This window comes from Arvicola amphibius, chromosome 9 (assembly GCF_903992535.2).
Source record: "Arvicola amphibius chromosome 9, mArvAmp1.2, whole genome shotgun sequence".
NCBI classification, from domain to species: Eukaryota; Metazoa; Chordata; class Mammalia; order Rodentia; family Cricetidae; genus Arvicola; species Arvicola amphibius.
The window spans coordinates 72157555-72179215 of record NC_052055.2 but is presented as its reverse complement, the minus strand read 5'-3'; the positions used below and the strand labels follow the sequence as shown (position 1 = coordinate 72179215).

Below are 21661 nucleotides of genomic sequence, written 5' to 3'. Positions count from 1 at the left end.
AAGGGGCAGAGCATTGGGGGAAGGCCTCCCATGAGTTAAAGGAACTGAAAACAGGTCAGCAGGATTCTACAGGGCTGGTCGAGTGAGTGGGCGAGGAGGACGCACGAGGTCGTGCAGTGTCTGGAAGGTCACGGTCACCGGTACTAGGGGGATAACAGGAAGGAGACATCATTGTTAGAAAAAGGTAAAACATAAGGGGAAGTGCTTGGTCTCAGACACTCAAAAGTCTAGTCCGCTAGGTGGCAACAGTCGTCACTGTCTGGGAAGGAAAGGGTTGATGGCTGTGACCAAGCAAGCTGACGAAAAGGGAGGGAGTCCCAACTGGGGGTTCCCAGCGAGAACCGGGCCTGGTCTGCCTCCGGGCCGCGCGGGGGCGCTGTGACCGGGGCGCCGCGGAGGGACTCAAGCGGGGAGGAGGCGGGAAGAGCTCGGCACTTCCGCTGGCTGACTGGCTAGCTGGCTGCTGGAGCGGGTGGCGAAGGGAGCGGAGGGAGCGTGCGGCCCGGGGACTCGCATTCCCCGGTCCCCCCTCCGCCCCACGCGGCTGGGCCATGGACGCCAGGTGGGGGGGCTCGGCCAGCTATGGCCCACGTGACTGAGACCCCGGGGCCACGTGACCGAGACCCCAGGGCTCGGGGGCGGGGTGGGGTCCTCCAGCTGCAGACCCGCGTGGCGCTGTCAGGGAGCCGGTGTGGATGGGGGCGCGGCGTGTGGCCAGTGATCCTGGGGGACTTCGGGAGTGTCGTCCGGAGGAGATGTGGGATTGTGGCGCTCCGGAGCGGGAAGGGGGGGGGGGCGCCTGTGGCCTGAGCTGCCCGCGCGCTTGAGGGAACAGAGGCGACCTATGTGGCTGGGCAGGCGGGGCCGCCCCTGGGAAGGGAGGAGGTTCTGCCTGGCCTGCGTCGGACCCCCCGAGAGAGAGGGAGAGAGAGAGGCTCTTTGTCCGTCCCGCTGGACTGCAGCGGAGGGGGCGGGGACGCCACTGGGCACTTCCCTGGTACAGTCCCCTCCGGAGGGCAGAGGGGCTGAAGATCTTCAACCTTAATCGCTGCTTTGGCTGTCCCAGCAGATGGTGGACATTGGTGGTGCTCGCCGCGCTCCCTTCTTTGGGAGCAGGTGGAGAGTCACCCGAAGCCCCTCCGCAGTCCTGGACACAGCTGTGGTTCACCCGCTTTTTCTTGAATGCTGCTGGCTATGCCAGCTTTATGGTACCTGGCTACCTTCTGGTACAATACTTTAGACGGAAGAACTACCTAGAGACAGGTAATGTGGTCAAAGGGTAGGGAAACAAACCAGGTTCTATTGCAGGTGTTGACAGACATTCAAAGCGGACCGTGACTTGGGAAGGGAGGGAGGTCAGTAGGTCCGGGTGGGGGACTTGCTGACTGCTCTGGAGAAGTTGTGGGGCTTGATTTTGTGTGTCTTCTTCAGGCAGGGGTCTCTGCTTTCCGCTGGTGAAAGCCTGTGTGTTTGGCAGTGAGCCCAAGGCCTCTGATGAGGTTCCACTAACTCCCCGGGCAGATGCTACGGCAGATACTACCCCGTCTTGGCAGATCCTGAAGCTGGTCTTCTGTGCCTCGGGGCTCCAGGTAAGTAGACAGGCTCCCCTTCTCTTGCCAGATTGGGTCCAGATAGCCAGGAACTTAATAAAACCAAAGTTGTCCTGCCCACACCAAAGGTTTGTTGATTTAGGTATGGTTTATGTCCTTGCAGGACCAGGACACGGCCCCACCCTGAAAGTGTTGAAGTGCTTTCTTCCTCTTACCTTTTCCTCATTCTGCACCTGTACTGAAATTTCACCGTACACATATGCAACGATGTCTAGTGTGTCTTTTCTGTATATTTTTTTCTGTGCTCTTTTATTCTGCTTTCTGTACTATATCTAATATATAATCTCGCTGACAAAATCTGGGGGAATCCCAGGCATGGTGGCAAAACTTGGAAGCTGAAACAGAAGGATTGAAAGTTCAAGGCCTGCACCTGGTGATGATGTCACTCACCTTTAATCCCAGCACTCTAGAGGCAGAGGCTCGAGGACCTCTCTGGGTTCAAGGCCAGCCTAGTCTACAGAGTAAATCCCAGGACAGCTGGAACTACACAAAGAAACCCTGTCTTGAAAAACCGAAAGGGTGTGTGTGTGTGTGTGTGTGTGTGTGTGTGTGTGTGTGTGTGTCAAGGCCTGCCTGAGCAATTTAGTGTGAGATTCTGTCAAAACATAAAATAAATCAAGCGTTATGGTGGGTTTGTACCAGCATGTCGAAGGCAGAGCAGGTGGATCTCTGAGTTGGAGATAACCCTGGTTTACATGTCAAGTTTCAGGATAACTAAGACTGTAGTAAGACCTGTCTGAAAATAATAAAATAATGTGGGAGGGGCTCTGGGGGTACAACCCAAAAGTAGAGCCCTTTCCTGCCATGTACAAACCTTAGACGATCCCCGTGACCACACACACAAGAATTTAGGCAGCCTCTCCATGTGTGGGATACTATCACGGGCCATAGTTTGGAGTGGATGCCGGTTCACCTTAGGTTATATGTTGAACTGAAAGTGGCCAGCTCTCCCTGAGGCTTCCAAACATTCCAATTTATTTTGAATTGGTTCAAAATAAAACTTTATATGGTATATGGAGCCAGCTCTAATGAACTTGTGCCAAGAAGATGGACAGTGTCCAGTCCTGAAGTGTCACTATGTTTACAACTCTATTTGATTCCCTACAAGGTGAAGTAAAGCTTAGAAAAGAAACCTTTACTAGAGAGAAACCAAAAGGATGCTGTCAGTTACATCACATGCCATCATTCCAAGGAAGGGAGAAAATGAAGGACCCTTTTCCTTTTCTTGTTTACTAGTGCCATTCTTCCCCTCCTCCCAGGTGTCCTATCTGACTTGGGGTGTACTGCAGGAAAGAGTGATGACCGGCAGCTATGGAGCCACAGCCACATCACCAGGCGAGCACTTCACAGACTCACAGTTCCTGGTGCTAATGAACCGTGTGCTGGCATTGATTGTGGCAGGTCTCTACTGTGTCCTACGCAAGCAACCCCGTCATGGGGCACCCATGTACCGATACTCTTTTGCCAGTCTGTCAAATGTGCTTAGCAGCTGGTGCCAATATGAAGCACTTAAATTCGTCAGCTTCCCTACCCAGGTACTGGCCAAGGCCTCCAAGGTGATTCCTGTCATGATGATGGGAAAGCTGGTGTCTAGACGAAGCTATGAACACTGGGAATACCTGACTGCTGGCCTCATCTCCATTGGGGTGAGCATGTTTCTGCTGTCTAGTGGACCAGAGCCCCGAAGTTCTCCAGCCACCACACTCTCAGGCTTGGTCCTACTGGCAGGCTACATCGCTTTTGACAGCTTCACCTCAAACTGGCAGGATGCCCTGTTTGCCTATAAGATGTCTTCAGTGCAGATGATGTTTGGGGTCAATTTATTCTCCTGTCTTTTCACAGTAGGCTCACTACTGGAGCAGGGGGCCCTACTGGAGGGAGCCCGCTTCATGGGGCGGCACAGTGAGTTTGCATTCCATGCCCTCCTCCTCTCCATCTGCTCTGCCTTCGGTCAGCTCTTCATCTTCTACACCATTGGACAGTTCGGAGCCGCTGTCTTCACCATCATCATGACTCTCCGCCAGGCTATTGCCATCCTTCTCTCCTGCCTTCTCTATGGTCACACTGTCACTGTGGTGGGGGGACTAGGAGTGGCTGTAGTCTTCACTGCCCTGCTACTCAGAGTCTATGCCCGGGGCCGCAAGCAACGGGGAAAGAAGGCTGTTCCAACTGAGCCCCCAGTGCAGAAGGTATGAGGAATGGAATAAGGACCCTCACTCTGGTTTCTGTAGCTTCTCAGAGGCACTGGCTCAAGGGCAAAATATTCTCAGTATACAGCAGAGGATTGGAGCCCTGGAGGCAGCCTCTTTTGCCTTGCCTTAAGAGCCCCACCTACTACTAGTCATACAAGTGGCAGTGGTGGGTCTGAGTTAGAGGAGATCCACATGGAGCTTCCCCCCCATCTGAGATTAGCTGGTGGACCTGTGAACCAGTATCAGGCCTTTGCTTATTCCCTTAACACCCACCCCTCAAGAACAGCACAAAAAAAAAAGTTTACAGGCCCGTGTGTGTGTGTGTGTGTGGGGGGGTGTGTGTCAAGTGAAAATGGTGCTGTGCCAAAGGCAACAGAGCCCTGCCCAGCCCCTTTGGGACCCTTGTGTTCTTTGCTCAAGTTTTGGTACTTGTCACCTTTTGCTCTTATTGATTAAACTGCAGCAGTGACTTGGCCATGTGTTTTGGTTGGCTCAAGGGAAGAAGTGAATGTACCGACCACCACAGCATCCTGAGGGCTACAAGGAGAACAGGACTACATAAAACTGCATTTTCTTTATTTTTGCATACTTTTAATTTCAGAACAAAATAAAACAAACAAAAAACACAATACACAATACCCAACCCTGCTATTCTGTGGGAGGGGATTTTCCTGCCTTAAGGCACAAGACAGGGTAAGAGATCCTCTAGCATGAGCAGAGAGCCAGGTAGGTCAGGGCCAGTCAAGGCTGCTGGGGGAGCACAGGGAAACTATACAGAGGACATGGTCTTCCCAGGGCATCTCTAATCTACTTCTTCCATGCGGGAGGCATCCTCATCACCCTCAAGTGGGGGGATCTCATCAGGAACAGCAGCACTGGGCTCCTCTGCTGTCACCTCATCTTCATCAATGCCTAAAAAAGATTTGAACAAGATGGTAGTGTTAAAAGTCTGTCCAAGGGTCTAGGCAGTTCAGTAACTTGCCACAGTAACTTGCTCACAAGCCTAGCCTCCCTCACTCACCCAGGCCTAGTTTGATCATGCGGTAGATGCGGTTGGAGTGGGTCTGGGGATCCTCAAGTGAGAAGCCAGAGGAGAGCAGAGCAGTTTCAAACAGCAGCACCACCAGGTCCTTAACAGCTTTGTCATTCTTGTCAGCCTCGGCCTTCTGCCTCAGGGTCTCCACAATGGGGTGGTCAGGGTTGATCTCTAGGTGCTTTTTGGCCATCATGTAACCCATTGTAGAGTTGTCTCGAAGTGCCTGGGCCTTCATGATCCTCTCCATGTTGGCTGTCCAGCCATAGGTGCTTGTCACAATGCAGCAGGGTGAAGACACAAGCCTATTGGAGATTGTCACCTGTGGACAAAGTCACAAGATGTAACCTTGGCTGTCCTGGAACTGCTATGTGTAAAGTTCTTTGCTTTAGGTATGGGAAGATGAATAAACTGCAGCTACTATGAAGGCTGAAAGTAGCTTGAGTTCAGGGATTCAAGAATAACCTGGGCAGCCAGGTGGTGGGGGCACATGCCTTAAATCCCAGCAGAGAGCACCACTGAGTTAGTTAAGAGGTCAGCCTGATCCACCAAGCGAGTGCCAGGGCAGGCTCCAAAGCTACAGAGAAACCCTATCTTGAAAAACAAAAAAAAACCTGGGCAACAAATCAGGGCCTTTTTTCTTACATTGCATATATGTTTTATGTGGGATAATCACTTATGATATGAAAAAAGTTCCTACCTTTCTCATCAAGAGACTGACAGTACTGCTGGGGGAAGAAGGGCCTAGAGAGTTCGTTACCTGATGCCACCCACTAGCTATACAGCATCAGTAACAGTTCTAGGTGGCAAACTTCCAACAAACTCACCTTCTCAACCTTCTTATCCAAAATCTCCTTCATGAGCTTGCAGAGATTCTCAAACTTTGCCTTGCTCTCCTCCATCTTCTTCTTCTCTTCCTCATCCTCTGGTAGCTCCAGGCCCTCCTTAGTCACTGAGACCAGGCTCTTTCCATCAAACTCCTTGAGCTGCTGCACGCAGTACTCGTCAATAGGCTCAGTCATGTACACCACCTCAAAGCCCCGCTTCCGCACACGTTCCACAAAGGCAGAGTTGGCCACCTGCTCTTTGCTCTCACCTATAGGATTATTAAACGTGACCCAGTGACCAAAAGGCCTCCATACTGCCACTTGTCCCTCCCCAATCTCCCACACCCCCATACCCAAGCTCCTACACACCAGTGATATAGTAGATGGACTTCTGTGTCTCCTTCATGCGAGACACATACTCTGACAGGGAGGTCATCTCATCTCCAGACTGAGAGGTGTGATAGCGGAGCAGCTCAGAGAGGCGCCGACGGTTAGTAGAATCTTCATGGATCCCAAGCTGTAGGCAAAGAAAAAGTCCTATGAGCTGGAAAAAAATAATACCCTAAACAAAATAATCAGGAGATAAAACACTTGCTCGTTTTACCTTTAAATTCTTGGAGAAGGCCTCATAGAATTTCTTGTAGTTCTCTTTGTCTTCAGCCAACTCGGAGAAGAGCTCAAGGCACTTCTTCACGATGTTCTTACGGATGACCTTCAGGATCTTGCTCTGCTGCAGCATTTCTCGGGAGATGTTCAAGGGCAGGTCCTCAGAGTCCACCACGCCGCGGATGAAGTCTACAATCAACCAGAGCAAGGCACAGCCCATCAAACCTGGCCTGGTTATCAGATTCAAACCACCCAATCAAGAGAAGGTTTGGGAAGCCAAAGACTGTAATCATCTGGGCTAAAGACAGTCTCAGTTTGTATGCTGCAGGATTTACTAAGAATTTGCATGCACTACATAACCAAAGCTCAGGAGGTACTCACTGAGGTACTCAGGTATCAGCTCGTCACAGCTGTCCATGATGAACACACGGCGGACATAGAGTTTGATGTTGTTCTTCTTCTTCTTGTTCTCAAAAAGGTCAAAGGGAGCTCGCCGAGGAATGAAGAGCAATGCTCTGAATTCCAACTGACCTTCCACAGAGAAGTGCTAAAAGAAACCCAGTAGTGCATTTCAGGACCTCAGGTCCCAGAATCCAACATGTACCACAGAAACAACACTCCTAAAGCCCTAGCAAGAAACCAGCCCCAGTACCAAGTAAACCTAGAATACTAGCAGCAAAGTGCCCTCCAATCAGAACTATGGCTGTCGTGCCCACCACCCAGAGTCCCCATGGCTCCAGTTACATACCTTGACTGCCAAGTGGTCCTCCCAATCATTGGTGAGACTCTTATAGAATTCACCATACTCCTCTTGAGTGATGTCATCAGGGTTTCTGGTCCAGATGGGCTTAGTCTTATTCAGCTCTTCCTGATCAATGTATTTCTCCTTAATCTTCTTTGTTTTCTTTTTCTTATCTTTGCCACTGTCATCCTCCTCATCCGATCCCACATCTTCAATCTTCGGCTTCTCCTCGTCATCCTTATCTTCCTCCTCTTTCTCACCCTTCTCTTCCTCTGCCTCATCATCACTGATCTCCTTCTCTCGTTCCTTCTCCAGCTAAATCACCAAATTGAATAATGAATTGTAGAGACCACCACCAGGAAAGGCAAAAGCCACACCCCAGCAGCCTGCTCAGACTGCCAAGCCCATACTCACATATAGGGTGATGGGATAGCCTATGAACTGTGAGTGCTTCTTCACCACTTCCTTGACCCTCCTCTCCTCCAGGTATTCTGTCTGGTCTTCTTTGAGATGCAGGATCACTTTGGTGCCCCGGCCAATGGGCTCACCATGGTCGGCACGCACTGTGAAGGACCCACCAGCAGAAGACTCCCAGGCATACTGCTCGTCGTCATTGTGCTTTGTGATCACAACCACTTTCTCTGCCACCAGATAGGCTGAGTAGAACCCAACTCCAAACTGCCCGATCATGGAGATGTCTGCACCAGCCTGCCAAAGGATTTTAAAAGTTGAAAGGGATGCAAACGATTCTGCACAAGCAAGCAAAAGTGCTTGCTGAGCAAGTATAACAATCGAGTTCATCCCCAGGACCTACTGGTCAAAGTTATCCTCTGACCTCCACATGTACTTGTTAGTGAAGCAATGTTTGGTAAATCAACAAGCTAAAAGCAATGATGAACCAGTGCTGTTGGTGAATGGCCACACACCTGCAGAGCCTCCATGAAAGCCTTTGTGCCAGACTTAGCAATGGTTCCCAAGTTATTTATGAGGTCAGCCTTGGTCATGCCAATGCCTGTGTCCACCAAAGTCAGTGTGCGCTCCTGAGGGTTGGGGATGATGTCAATTTTCAGCTCTTTACCACTGTCCAACTTGGAAGGGTCTGTCAGGCTCTCATAGCGAATCTTGTCCAAGGCCTGTAAATACATAATATACACAGCCACATTATTCCATATATCCAAATGGTCTCCTCCCTTTCAAACTGGCACTCCCTACACTTCTAAAAAGCTTTAGAAAGTCAGAACACTCACATCAGAAGCATTGGAGATCAGCTCTCGAAGGAAAATTTCCTTGTTCGAATAAAAAGTGTTGATAATTAAGGACATGAGCTGAGCAATTTCTGCCTGGAAGGCAAAGGTCTCCACCTCTTCCTCTCCATGGTGCACTTCCTCAGGCATCTAAGAACGAAAGATCACACATTTATCAAATACCATGGTAGCTGCACATTTTAAAATCCAGTTGAAACTGCTTTAAACTGGGTAGTATCCATTCCCAAGGGAGAACCGCCATTTTTAAGACCTTGAAGCTACATCGAAAAGCAAATCCACAGTGGAAAATTCCCCAAAAGAACGGTTCGCTCGACCATCAGGCTCTCAATCCTGGCTACCGACATACCTTGGTAAAATTCGAGAATAACTCACCAACACACTAAGAACCCCAAGCAACCCCTGGGCGCATATAAACGGCAAATCTCTTAACTTTTTCATTTAGGCGTAAAAGAAACTTTAACAGAAACAGCAGCCGTGTTTCTATGTGCTGCTCCATCCTAGCAAGGCAAGACGCCGCAGTCATGAGGCGCTCAAGAGGTAATTAAATCAGGACAAAGAGTAAAAGCTCCACCGTGACCGCTTACTGCGCAGACTTGCATGGGCCTTAACCCAAGTAAAATGGTGGCTCAAGCCATCCAGCGACCCTCGTCACTGCCGGACATGCGTCGGCGGGCGCCACAAGGGGAGGGGGCGCTACCGTAACCCTCCCACTGCCCCAGCATCCGGGCACTGGGGCGGGGCACTAGAGGCTTCCAGAACAATCTGAGCTCCAGGGAGGGGAGGAGTAGGGGAGGGACCTATGAATCCTCCCATGCCTGCCCCCTCCGTTTCTCCTCCTCCACCGGGAGAGCAGGAAAGATCTAGAAAGGAAAGCAGTGGGTTCAAGCGCCCCTGCCAATCCGTAGACCCCCTCCCCAAAACCAAGCCCCTTGAAAAAGGCGTCCAGGAGAGGTGGCCTGTCCAACCTCGCCGGGCCGTGCTGAGTCACGCAGAGGCGTCCGCCACCGCGCGGACCCTGCAGCCGCGCCCGGAAGTGGAGGGCAAACATGGCAGCGTCCCGGGTCGGCGGCTACCACGTGCGGCTACCTACCACCTAGCGGGGCCGCGCCCCCACCTCACGCGCTGGGAACCCACCCGGGGCACCGAGGAGCCTCGCGGCGCAAGCCCGCCGGGGTCAACCACAAGCAATCCGAGGCACTCCGGGCACAATCAGCCCACAGGCCGCCGGGCAGGGCGAGCCCCTTTAGGGCAGATGCGAAGGAGGAAGGGAAGTGGCTCGGGAAGGAGCCCCGGGAAGCCGCAGGGGCAGGGGGCCGCGGCCTTACCTTGACAGAAAAGCCAAGTAGTAGCACAGAGCAGGGTGGGCACGGAGCGCGTCCGAATCGCACGCCAAGCCTAGGCTGCGCGGAGGTGACTCAAGAGAGCTCTCCGACGCCCCCGACCGCCCTATATAAGGCGAAGCACAGCCCGGTCTCTCCCTTGGATCCCTCCGCCTTAAAGGAGTGGCTACCGGCGCGCACCTGCCCCCGCCCGCCCACCTGACGTCATGGTAGCAGATCTGGGAGGGGGCGGGGAGCGGCGGGAGCGGGGCCTGGGCTCCGAGTCAAGGCCTATTCAATACCGTGTTCAGCGCGGGGACATGGCCCCGCGAGGTGAGGCCCAGGGAATACGCATATGCCATTAATGATGTGTCTTCGGGCCAGTACCCCTCCAACTCCCTCAGAAATCTTGAGGCAGGCGCCTCCACTCCCACGAGGCCAGTCCTCAGGGAACACTTGGGCGCCATTCTCAGACCCGATCTTCCTCGCACATTGAGAGGACAGGACAATGAGAAATTCGGTGTCGAACTTTAGGGAGTCCGGGATCCCCCCCACCCTCCGGAACGGAGAGCAGCTGCAGGCGGCGAGCAGCTCGGCCGGGGGGAGGGGCGCGGGCCTGGGCCGGCAGGGACTCTTTGGCGGCGCGCGGCGGAAGGAGCAGCGGCGGCGGTGGTACTGCGATTCTTCCAGCAGTTTCTAGGCCTGTCTCGGCGGTCTCAACCCCTCCCCCCGAGGCTCCACCTCCCCCGCTGCGGCGGGGGCAGTAAGCAGCTTGGCTTGTCGCTGCCTACTGCATGCGTCTTATTGCCGAGATGTCGTTCCCCCCACCCCCCAGTCCTCGTTCCGTGGTTTACGGCTAGACGACCCTCTCTCTACTAGTGGGCCTAGGAGGCCCACATTGCAGTGGGATGTGGAGCGTGGGGTGGGCTGTGGAGCACAGAAGGAGGGGTGGCTGACCTCGATCGGTCACAGGGCACAGGATCTGCGGGGGTGAGTGACTGCGGCGGACACCTTTCTGTGAACAGGCAGGGAACCGGACACTGCTGGGTAGAACACTCCCCACCCCTCAGCCCCCGATGTCGCCCACATACAAGGCGCACGGGGCCATGCGCCCTCCCTTTGCGAGCACAGCAAGCTGTTTCTCAAGCTGGTTTCGTTTTTCTAGCCCTCTTCCCTACTGCAGCTCTTTAGACCTAGGGAGAAGGAGGTCCCCATCTTTTCAGATTAGTGGGAGCTCTAGGCAGCTGCAAGAAGATACTGGTCACAGATTGGCCCAATTCCAAGTGCCATAACCGAGTTGCGCTAGAACCTCTCCGGCTTGCCTTCCCACTGAGCCCGCCCTCCAGCCTCACCTGTCCTGAAGCCTTGCCATTTTCCCAGGCCCCATCTGGAAGCTTGTTGGGTATGAACGCTCCAGGAGATAATGGCCACTCGGTGCCCTGTAAATATTCCTCTCCTTTCTTAGCCACTCTGGCCAGGGTCCCCACACCTTCGTTCCCAGTGCATATGCAGCAGCCGGCTTAATGGGATCTCATTGTCCCCTTCCTTTGCCCCTCTGTCCTCTTCATCCCATCCGTTATCCTCCAATCCGGCCCTGTCTTTATCCTCTCCTCAACTGTAGCTTGCTAGAAGCCCGTAGAAACACTGGTAGGATTGCCAGAAAGACCCCAGGGTTCTGCGTTGGATCAAAATCTGAAACCATCCCCTCTCTCAGTAAAAGGGGCCTAGCTGTTTTCTGGACTAGACATTTAGCTCTGGGATAGAGTGTTTGTTTACCTAACACATACCAAGTCCTAGGTTCCCTAGTTCTCTAACAGTGTCGACAGCCTCTCCTTGGCCTCTGAACAGGTGAAAGCTAGCTAGTCTATACATTTCCTGAACAGGAAAATGAAGGGTTCGTGAATAGCAGGGTCACTAAACCCTTGGTCCTCTCAGTTCTGGTAGTGGAATGGAAACAGGAGGGGCATGGTCTCTCTTTCCAGGACCGAAGTCTGAAGCAGACCAGAAGTCACCCCTATGCATGGTCTTCCCTTTGCCCGGCCCCCAGCAATGTCAGGACCAAGGCTCCTCAGCAGCTTCCAGGGACATTCTCAGTTGGGAAAAGTCACTGGGCATGGTGGTACACACCTGTAATTCCAGCACAGGGGCAATTGAGGCAAAAGGATTACAAGTTATAGGCTGGCATAGGCTAAGAGAGATCCTGTTGCATTAATAGTTACTAAAAATGAGAAAAAAGTCATTTTGTACCAACATAGGGTTTCCTTTTACCTTGCTGGGTCTGGTGGCACATGTCTGTCTCAGTATTAGGGTTGTTGAGACAGGAGGATGCCTGTAATTCCAAGGCCAGTCTGACTACACATTACCAGACCAGTTAAGGGTTATGTAGCAGATTCTGTCTCAAAAACAGCAGGGGAGGAGGCTTGCCTAGGGAACTAAAAACACTTGTCCTTGTCCTGCATGCCTCAGCCTAGACCTGAACTTGACCCCAGATCCATGGCAAAAGGAGAGAACTTACCCCTAAAATTGTCCTCCACCTCTGTATGTGCACAGAGGTGCCCGTGTACCATACTTACCATACTTACACACACAAATGCCTTTTTTATTTTGAGGAACAAGGTTTTTCTATGTAGTCCTGGCATCCTGTAACTCACTCCGCAGACCAGGCTGGCCTTGAACCCAGAGATCCACCTGCCCCTGCCTCCAAGTGCTTGTATTAAAGGCATATGCCACCACCACCTGGCTCTCACATATCTTATACATATCATAAATTCTCTTTTTCTTGGGGCACAGGATGCCAAAAAATAGTATCTCTCAGTGTAGCTTTGTGGGAACTCACTTTGTAGACCAGATGGGCCTCGAACTCAGAGATCCAACTGCCTCCTGAGTGCTGGGATTGAAGGAATGCACCAGCTGATAAATTCTTTTTTAAAAAATATTTTTATGGTTTATTTAACTTTATTTTATGTGCATTGTTGTGAAGGTGTCAGATCCCCTGCAACTGGATCTTCAGACAGTTGTAAGCTGCCATGTGGGTGCTGGGAATTGAACCCGGATCCTCTGGAAGAGCAGTCAGTACTCTTAACCACTGAGCCATCTCTCCAGTCCCCGATAAATTCTCTTAAAAAAAAAAAAAGAAAAGAAAAGAAAAAATACAGCCTGAGGGCTAGAGATATATCTCAGCAGTTTAGAGCACTGCTACTCTTCCACAGGACCCTAGGTCCGTTCCTAGCCTCCATGTTGGATGACTCACAACCACCTGTAACTCCAGCTCCAGGGAATCCAAAGCCTCTTACTCCACAGGCACCTGAATTCAAGTGCACACACACACACCGCATACAAACAATAATACTTTTATAATTTATTATTATTCAACTTAATAATAAAATATCTTTCATAATTTATTATTTTATGTGCATTGGTGTTTTGCCTGCAGATATGTCCATGCAAGAGAGCCAGATCCCCTAGAATGGAGTTATAGACAGTTGTGAGCTGCCACGTGGGTGCTGGGAATTGAACCCAGGTCCTCTAGAAAGCAGTCAGTGCTCTTAACCTCTAGGCCATCTCTCCAGCCCCAACAAATTATTTTTAAGGTGGAATAGCTCAGTAGGTAAAGGGTGTTTGCAGTGTAAATGTGACCTGAGTTTGAGTCCCAAAACCCACAGAGAGACACAGTTGTCGTCTGGACTTTGGTGTGCCATGGCACATACCCACCTACACACATCTATCACACAAAATAGTACAATTAGTTTTTAAATTTACTTTTAAAAATTGTGCTGGGCAGTAGTGGTGGATGCTTTTAATCCCAGAACTTGGGAGGTAGAGGCAGGCAGATCTCTGTGAGTTCAAGGCCAGCCTGGTCTACAGAGCTAGTTCCAGGACAGTCAGGGCTACACAATGAAACCCAGTCTCAAAAAGAAAAATGTTATATGTGTGTGTGTGTGCACATGAGCCATGTGTGGGTATGTGGAGAAGCCAAAGGTCTTTGGATCCACTAGAACTGGAATTAGGGTCAGCTGTGAGCTGCCCAATTTGATTTGGGTACTGGAAGTCAAATTCAGGGCCTGTGGAAGATCAGTAAGCACTCTTAACTGCTGAGCCATTTCTCTAGATCCCTAAAATAATAAAAAGGATAAACAGGTGTAACTGCCTTAAATCCAGCACTTAGGAGGCAGAGGCAGGTATATATTTCTGTGAGTATCAGATCAGCTTGGTCTATAGGCCAGATAATAAGACGCTGTTTAAAAAAATAATAATACTACCAAAAAAAAAAAAAAAAAAGTCGGGCGGTGTGGTGGTGCACGCCTTTAATCCCAGCACTTGGGAGGCAGAGGCAGGCGGATCTCTCTGAGTTTGAGACCAGCCTGGTCTACACGAGCTAGTTCCAGGCCACGCTCCAAAGCTACAGAGAAACCCTGTCTCAAAAAACAAAAAAACAAACAAAACAAAACAAAAAAAAAAACAGAAAACAAAAACCTTTTTAAAAGGAGGGAGGAGGACCGGAGAGAGAGTTCAGTAGTAGGATGCTTGCCTAGCAGGCTGGAGCCCTGTCTGTGTCCGGAAGACCCCCCCCTTCCACTGACACTCTTGGGTCCCCACTGAAAAGTATTGCCTGAGGATGCAAAGAAATGTGCACAGGAGGGGTGGGGAGCATGGAACCCTTAGCCCGCTTGGGCCAAGGATGAATGGGGGGGGGGCGGGGGGGGGGGGGGGGGGCGGGGGGGAGGAGAGGGGAGAAAAGGGACAGGCTTTGGGCCCGTGGAGTCAGGTTAGTGTGGAAGTCTGCTCCCAGAAGAGAAAAAGCCAGGAGACTCCCAGTGACCTAGAGAAGAACTATAGCTCAGGAACCCCTTCCGGAAACCTGGCGAAGAACTGAAAGTGGCCCTGAGGCAGGGGCTGGGTTATAAAAGGCTACAGGTGCCACGCTAAATTCTAAGCTGAAGTGTGAGGAAGGTCACTAGGGACAGCCTTAAATCCCCTAGGTCTCCAGGACCCTTGGGCCCAGCAGCAACTTCATCCACCATTGTTCCCAAGATGGTGTTTCTGCTTGATCAGGCCTCAAAAGCTGTTGGAAGGTGGCCAGCTAAAACAGGAATTAACAGGCCACTACCTGCTGCAGCTGAGCCCACGCTTCTTTTTCATGACCTGTAGGCAAAGACTTATTTTTACCATCGTTAGTTGGAAAAAAAGTCAGAAACATAAAATCAATCCCTTCCCACTCCTGTTTGTCGTCAGTCTCCCTGCCTGCCTTTTTCTCACTTTGACTGGTTTCCCAGTGATGTCTAGGCTACTCTGTTTCAGCTTCCAGAATGCCAGGACAAGCAAATGCCACCATGCCCGAGTTAAAGAGGGTATTTTGATAAGTGAAAATGACATGAAATCTGAATTTTAGTCTCTTTAAAGTTTCGAGCATCTTTAAAAAAATTTTTTTTATTCATTTATTTTTGTTTTATTTTATGTTTATGGGTACTTTGCCAACCTTTCTCTATGTGCAGCTTGTTGTGCACACAGTACCCCTTGGGGCCAGAAGAGGGCACTGTTTCCCTAGAACTGAAATTACAGATACTTGTGAGCCACACCCTGGGCTCTGGGAATTAAACCCTCATCTTCTGCAAGAGCAAGTGCTCTTAACTGCCAGGCCATCCCTCCACCTTCCCAAATGGAAATATTTGTAGCTCGGCTATAGTGTTTGCTTGGCATGCAGGAAGACCTAGGTTGGAGTCCCAGAGCTGACTGAACCAGTCATGATTCATTCTTATAATCTCACTCTTGTAATCTAGCACTTGGGGGGCAAGAAGCAGGAAAACATGAAGTTTATGTGCACCATATAGTAGCATAGTAGCTAGCCTAGCCTGTCCTGTTTGGTGTGTGTGTGTGTGTGTGTGTGTGTGTGTAAAGACGTCTCAGGCTGGAGAGATGATTCAGCAGTTAAGAGAGCTTGCTGGCCTTCCAGAGGAACTCAATTTGGATCCCAACACCCATGCTGAATAGTTCAAGGATTCCTGCCACTCACACATCAGGGGGTCTGGCGCCTAAGAAGTCAAATCAAATCCTTTCCCTGTATTCTTTGTTGGCCTGGGAACTAAACCAGGCTCTCTCTTAGATGCTAAACCAGAGGTCTACAACTGGGCTTAAACCCCTAGCTCTTTGGAAAGTTGTGTGTGTGTGCACGCACCTGTGTGTGTACGTGCGCACCTGTGTGTGACTTCTCACATCTGTTCCTGCACAAAGGTAGTTGGATCCCTCAGAGCTGGAGTTGCACAGGTGATTACATGGGTGCTGGCACCCAAAGTCTGGCCCTCATGATTGTGCAGCAATCAATCCTGAAGCTGAGCCATCTTGAAAGCTGGAGCATTTGTGTGGAAATGCTGGCTCATGCCTTATACGCCCAACACTCAGGAAGCCAGGAGGCAGAAGCGTGATGATCTTTGTGAGTTTGAGGCTAGTCTAGTCTACTTAGCAAGTTCCAAACTAGCCAGGTCTATAAGGTTATGCAGTGAGGTCCTCTTCACCACTGCCCCACAAGATAGTTGGAGCATTTATAAATATTAATCATATTTTAGGTTATAAATAAAGTTTCAGCCGGGTGGTGGTAGCTCACACCTTTAATCCCAGCACTTGGGAGGCAGAGGCAGGTGGATCTCTGTGAGTGCGAGGCCAGCCTGGTCTACAAGAGCTAGTTCCAGGACAGGCTCCAAAGCTACAGAAAGAAACCCTATCTCAAAAAAACAAAAATAAAATAAGTCAAGTTTCAAATGGGTGTAGCAACTGAAATGTTATCCCAGTACTGTTGGGGACTATTATTTTCAGGTGTGTGATTTTTGTTTACACTGCATTTGTTTAACTCCGTGAAGCTGTGTTACTGTGCCAGTCTAAAACACCTGATACTCCTAATAAAGAAATGAATGGCCAATAGTGAGGCAGGATCAAGGATGGAGAGGCTAGCAGGCAGAGAGTATAAAATAAAAGGAGACCCAAGACCAAGGAGAGCAAGGAGCAAAAGAGAGAACAAGGAGAGGAGGACACCAGGGGCTAGCCACCCGGCTACACAGCCAGCCACAGAGAAAGAAGCAAAGAAAGGTATATGGAAACAGAGAAAGATAAAAGTCCAGAGGCAAAAGGTAGTCGGGATAATTTAGGTTTAAAAAAAGCTAGCAAGAAACAAGCCAAGCTAAGGCCAGGCATCCATTAGTAAGAATAACCCTCCATGTATGATTTATTTGGGAGCTGGGTGGTAGGCCCCTCAAAAAGCAAACAGAGAAAAATATCCCACAACACAGTACTCCCAAAGCTGAAGTAGGAGGACACAGGATGTGGGGATGACTCAGCAGTCAGGACTACTTGCTACTTCCACAGAATCAAAAGGCAGAGGACCGAGTTCAGTTCCTAGCATCCATGTTGGGTGGCTCCTAACCACCTATAACTCCGGCTCCAGAGGAATCTGATGCCCTCTTCTGACATCACTGAACTCGCTGACGCTGGATTACAGGTGGTTGCCAATTACCCACTGTAGGTACTGGAAACCAAACAGAGCATCTTATGTGCTCCAGTCCCTTTTCTTTGTTTTCTATTTCCTAACTTTTAAAAAACATTTTTAAAGATTTATGTATTTGATGTATGTGAGTGCTCTATCTGCATGTACGCTTTTATGCCAGAAGAGAGCATCAGATCCCACTAGAGATGACTGTGAACCCCATGTGGTTGCTGGAATCAGAACTCAAGACCTCTAGAAGAGCAGCCAGAGCTCTTGAGCTCTGAGCCTTAACCGCTGAACCACATCTCCAGCCCCTCTCTTTCCTAACTTTTATATTTAGCCCATTCATTTTTAGCCTTTCCCAACTGAGGGCATTTTTTTTTAGAACTGTTTGCTATCTGTGAACTTCAGTAGACCACATAGCGCTTGGCACTCCTGGTCACCTTACTGCACTGCCTCCTGAGAGCTGAGACGACAGGTGTGTGACTCTAGGCCTGGCTTTTCTTTCACCAAACGTATTTTATGCCCACTAGGCAGCCCAGGGGCTAAAGTGCTTGCTGTGCCAGCATCATGACCAGAATTTGATCCCAGAACACACAGAGGAACAAAGTCCTCAGAATTATCCTCTGATTTCCACAGGTCCACTGACACCCGTATATATACACTATTAATAATAATTTAAAATTTTTTGTGGGTGCTGATATCACTCCCGCCAACGTAGTGAACATTCCTAAGACAGCGGATGTTCTGCAAGAAATGTAGCAAGCACCAACCCTACAAAGTGACACAAGGGTTCTTTGTGTGCCCAGGGAAAGCAGTGTTATACAGGACACAGTGGCTATGGTGGGCAGACTAAGCCTATTTTCCGGAAAAAAAAAAAAGGCTAAAAAAGAATACTGCGCTCAGACTTGAGTGTGCTGAGCAGATCTAAGAGGATGCTGGCTAGTAAGAGATGCAAGCATTTTGAACTGGGAGGTGATAAGAGAAAGGGCCAAGTAATCCAGTTCTAAACTGATCTGAAGACAATAAAATCATGCGCTTTTTTTTTTTTTTTTTTAAAAAACTGTGTTTTACCTTTTCAGTGTGGTATGAATTTTACTGGCTCTTGTTTGTATATTTTTTAATGGTATTTAGGTGGGGGGTTTTGTTTTGCTTGTTTTTGAGACAGGATCTATCCAAGAACTTGCTATATAGACCAAGCTGGCCTTGAACTTATAGAGATCCATCTATAGAGATCCATCTTCCTCTGGCTCCTGAGTGCTGGGCTGAAAGGTGTGCACCACCACACTAAGCATGTTTATGATGTTTTGCTTCCATGTATGTCTGTGTGCCATGTGTGTGCCAGGAAGGGCAGCCAGTGGTCTTAACCACTGACTGATCTCTCTAGTCCCGTCATCGTTTTGAGGCACGGTCTCATGCTGTAGCCCAAGTTGGCCTGCAAAACAGTATGTAGTGGGGGCTGGAGAGATGGCTCAGTGGTTAAGAATACTGGCTGCTCTTCCAAAGGACCTGGGTTCAATTCCCAGCAACCACATGGCAGCTCATAACTATCCTGTAACTCCAGTTCCAGCGGGTCCGACATACTCACACAGACATACATACAGGCAAAACACAAAAGCATATGAAATAAGAAATTATTTTTAAAAAAATTATGCAGCCTGGGCTGGCATGGAACTCATGGCAATCCTCCTGCTCCAGACCAGATTTTAAGTTCTGGGAAAATAAGCATGAGTTGCTAAACCCAAATAAAACTGTTAATATTTGTAAATTTCCCAGATAAGCTTGAGGAAATAAACTATCTAGTCATCGGGTTAAGCCTATTAAATAATCCTGTTAAATGCCTTATTAAAGACAGCAAACAAAAAGGTGGAGAGATGGCTCAGCAATTAAAGTCACACACTGCTCTTGCAAAGGACCCAAAGTTTAGTTCCCAGCACCCACATCAGGTAGGTCACACCTACCTGTAGCTCCAGGGGAATCTGACATCTTTGGCCTCGCACAGACACATCCACATAGTAGGAATAGAGATAGTTCACTGGCCAAGAACACTGGCTGCTCTGTCCGTTGACATGGGCTCAACTCATCAGACCATTTGTCATTCCAGTTCCAGGGGATCTGATGACAACCTCTCCTGTCCTCTGTGGCACCATGTTAGAAGTACCTGGTGTACTTACATACTTGTAGGCAAAGCACTATACACACTATGTGTGTGTGTGTGTTCCTTTAAAATGCAGCACAGCTAGTTATGGGGATGCATGTTTGCGATCCCAGCAGGTGGAGGATGAGAGCTTCAAGGTCAGCCTCAGCTACAGAGTGTGTTTGAGGTCATTCTTAGCTACGTAAGACCCTATCATCTGTATGTACACATGTCGTGCATGCGTGTGCATGTGGCAGGAAGGTCAAGTGCATGCACAAAGGTTCTACCCCAGCACTGCATAAGTGGGCATGGTTGCACAAGCCTGTAATCCCAGCGCCCAGGGCATGGAGACCAGCTACATAGTGACTTCAAGGACAGTTTGGGCTACCTGAGATTGAAAAAAAAGAAAGAAAGCAAGAAAGCAAGAAAACAAGAAAGAAAGAAAGAAAGAAAGAGAAAGAAAGAAAGAAAGAAAGAAAGAAAGAAAGAAAGAAAGAAAGAAAGAAAGAAAGAAAGAAAGAAGAAAGGCAGTGTGTAGGAAATATACGGGACTGGAGCTTGCTTGGTCAGTGAAGCTCTGTCTTGCAAACATAAGGCCCTTAAGCCCCCAGCATCCACATAAGTGTTGAAGTGTTGAGCATGGTCATCAATCTCAGCACTAGGGGAAGGGAGACAAAGGACCCCTGGGCTGTCTGGCTAATCGGTCTAGCCAACTGGTGAGCTCCTGGTCATGGGAGAAGCTATCTCAAAAGAGGTGGACAGTTTTCCTGATGATGCATTCCAGGTTGTCCTTTGGCCTCTGTATGCACACCCACACAGGTGTGCCTCCCCACATGAACATACACACGCGTTCACATTTACTCATTAAAAAGAAAAGATGAGGGGAGGCTAGAGAGATGGTTCAGTGGTTAAGAGCATTGACTACTCTTCTGGAGGACCAGAGTTCAATTCCCTGCATCCACATGGCAGCTCACAACTATCTGTAGCTCCAGTTCTAGGGGATCTGACCCTCACACCAATGTACATAAAATAATAATTAAAGAAAAAAAAGAAAAGATGGGGGAAAATGGTGTCACTGTGTTTTCTATTTTGTTAAAATTGTGTCTGGATTACTGGCATCATCAAGAAAATTAACAATACCTTTAGAAGACTTTAAAATTACTGACTATGAGTCCGTGTGTGCTGGCAAACCTTCAGTCCCAGCACTTGGGGGCCAGAAGCAGGCATATCTCTGTATTGGAGGCCAGTGTGATTTACATAGCTAGTTCTAGGACAGCCAGGGCTAGTGAGACCTTGTCTCAAAGAACAAACAAAAATGAGTGACTACAACTGGTGTCCAATTCTAGAATTGAGGAAGTAGATGCAGGATACAAAGCCTGCCTCACCTACAAAGGAAGTTTGGCCTTCCCAAGACACTCAACAAGAGAAAGCAAGGAGGAACCAGAGGGAGAAAGGGAAAGAAGGGAGAAGAGACAGTGAACACACAAAACCCAGCCTGGAGGTTTCACAGTGAGAAGTCTTGAGAAGGTCAAGGCTATGTACAGGCAGGAAGGTCAGCCAGCCAGTGGAGAGAGTCTAAGAGACAACAGAGCGGGGGCTGAAAGCTGGGCGTGGTACGTGCTTGTGACCCCAACACTCAGAGAGTGGAAGCTGGAGGATCAGAGTTCCATGCCAGCCTGGGCTACGTAGTGAGTTGGAGGCAACCTAAGCTACGACAGTGAAGTCATATCTAAGCTATGGTAGTGATCTCAAACCTAGACTAACTACACAGTGAAACCTTGTGGGGTGGGGAAGTGGGTGCTTCTGGGTCGGAGGGAGGTAGATACCGGATTTAGGCAACTGTGGGCAGCAAGAACAGCTGTCCAGCAGGCAGGGGAGGATGTGGGAGAGGCCGGAACTGCCTTGGATGAAAGGCGAGAACAGGGTGGTCTGGTGACAAGAGGCACAGGATTTGGGATATACCCCATTCTCAAAATGTAAGTGGAGACCTTGCTAACCTGCCATGTTATTACACCATGACCACCCGTCTCTGTCCCAAGGACCCATGTCCCTAAGGTGTGTGACTAACCAGCCCAAAATAGTCATTGCCCTGCCCCCTCTCCTACTTTCAAGTCCTCTCAGACTTGACCTCCTCTGGTGCTCCCAACCCCTTCAAGGGACCAAAAACAACAACAACAAAAAAAAGGCCCACGAATGGCGTTTATTCTGGAGCTGACCGGTCAGGGTAGGGACCAGGTGGCACAACCTACTTATAATTCTGCCTGCCGCCTGTCTTGCCCCAGGCAACTGGTAACTCCTTTTCGGCGCACAGGTCTCAACTGACTGGATTTCTGAGCCATTCTTTGCCCTCTGCCCCTGCCTGGCCTGCCTCTACACAGATATGGGACTGGGAGGGCTGCCACCGTGATCCTGGATAGCAGAGATACATATCAAATACTTAAGCGTTCAACTGACAAGCT

The 21661-nt window shown here is 49.6% G+C and overlaps 2 protein-coding genes across 2 annotated transcripts; one reads left to right on the top strand and one right to left on the bottom strand.

Moving 5' to 3' along the window:
* The first annotated feature begins 435 nt into the window (after window positions 1–435).
* On the top strand, window positions 436–4075 carry Slc35b2 (solute carrier family 35 member B2). The gene is made up of 4 exons (XM_038343159.1): window positions 436–562; window positions 1070–1263; window positions 1432–1589; window positions 2870–4075. The coding sequence occupies exons 1-4, from the start codon at window positions 552–554 to the stop codon at window positions 3803–3805; spliced, it is 1299 nt and encodes a 432-aa protein (XP_038199087.1). The 5' UTR covers window positions 436–551; the 3' UTR covers window positions 3806–4075.
* Window positions 4076–4357: 282 nt separating this feature from the next.
* On the bottom strand, window positions 4358–9755 carry Hsp90ab1 (heat shock protein 90 alpha family class B member 1). The gene is made up of 11 exons (XM_038343158.1): window positions 9601–9755; window positions 8258–8404; window positions 7937–8143; window positions 7425–7718; window positions 7017–7325; window positions 6650–6815; window positions 6267–6457; window positions 6032–6179; window positions 5663–5931; window positions 4824–5157; window positions 4358–4714 (listed from the first exon to the last, which is right to left on the bottom strand). The coding sequence occupies exons 2-11, from the start codon at window positions 8402–8404 to the stop codon at window positions 4605–4607; spliced, it is 2175 nt and encodes a 724-aa protein (XP_038199086.1). The 5' UTR covers window positions 9601–9755; the 3' UTR covers window positions 4358–4604.
* Between the last annotated feature and the right edge of the window lie 11906 nt (window positions 9756–21661).

What these genes read in the sequence shown, in the direction of transcription:
- Slc35b2 (XM_038343159.1), top strand. An exon ending in GAAGAACTACCTAGAGACAG is followed by an intron (nt 1,264 to 1,431) that starts GTAATGTGGTCA and finishes TGTCTTCTTCAG; the next exon opens with GCAGGGGTCTCTGCTTTCCG. An exon ending in TCTGTGCCTCGGGGCTCCAG is followed by an intron (nt 1,590 to 2,869) that starts GTAAGTAGACAG and finishes CCCTCCTCCCAG; the next exon opens with GTGTCCTATCTGACTTGGGG.
- Hsp90ab1 (XM_038343158.1), bottom strand. Translation starts at nt 8,404, where the DNA reads ATGCCTGAGGAAGTGCACCATGGAGAGGAAGAGGTGGAGACCTTTGCC. An exon ending in GCTGATACCTGAGTACCTCA is followed by an intron (nt 6,458 to 6,649) that starts GTGAGTACCTCC and finishes GGTTGATTGTAG; the next exon opens with ACTTCATCCGCGGCGTGGTG. An exon ending in GTCCATCTACTATATCACTG is followed by an intron (nt 5,932 to 6,031) that starts GTGTGTAGGAGC and finishes ATAATCCTATAG; the next exon opens with GTGAGAGCAAAGAGCAGGTG.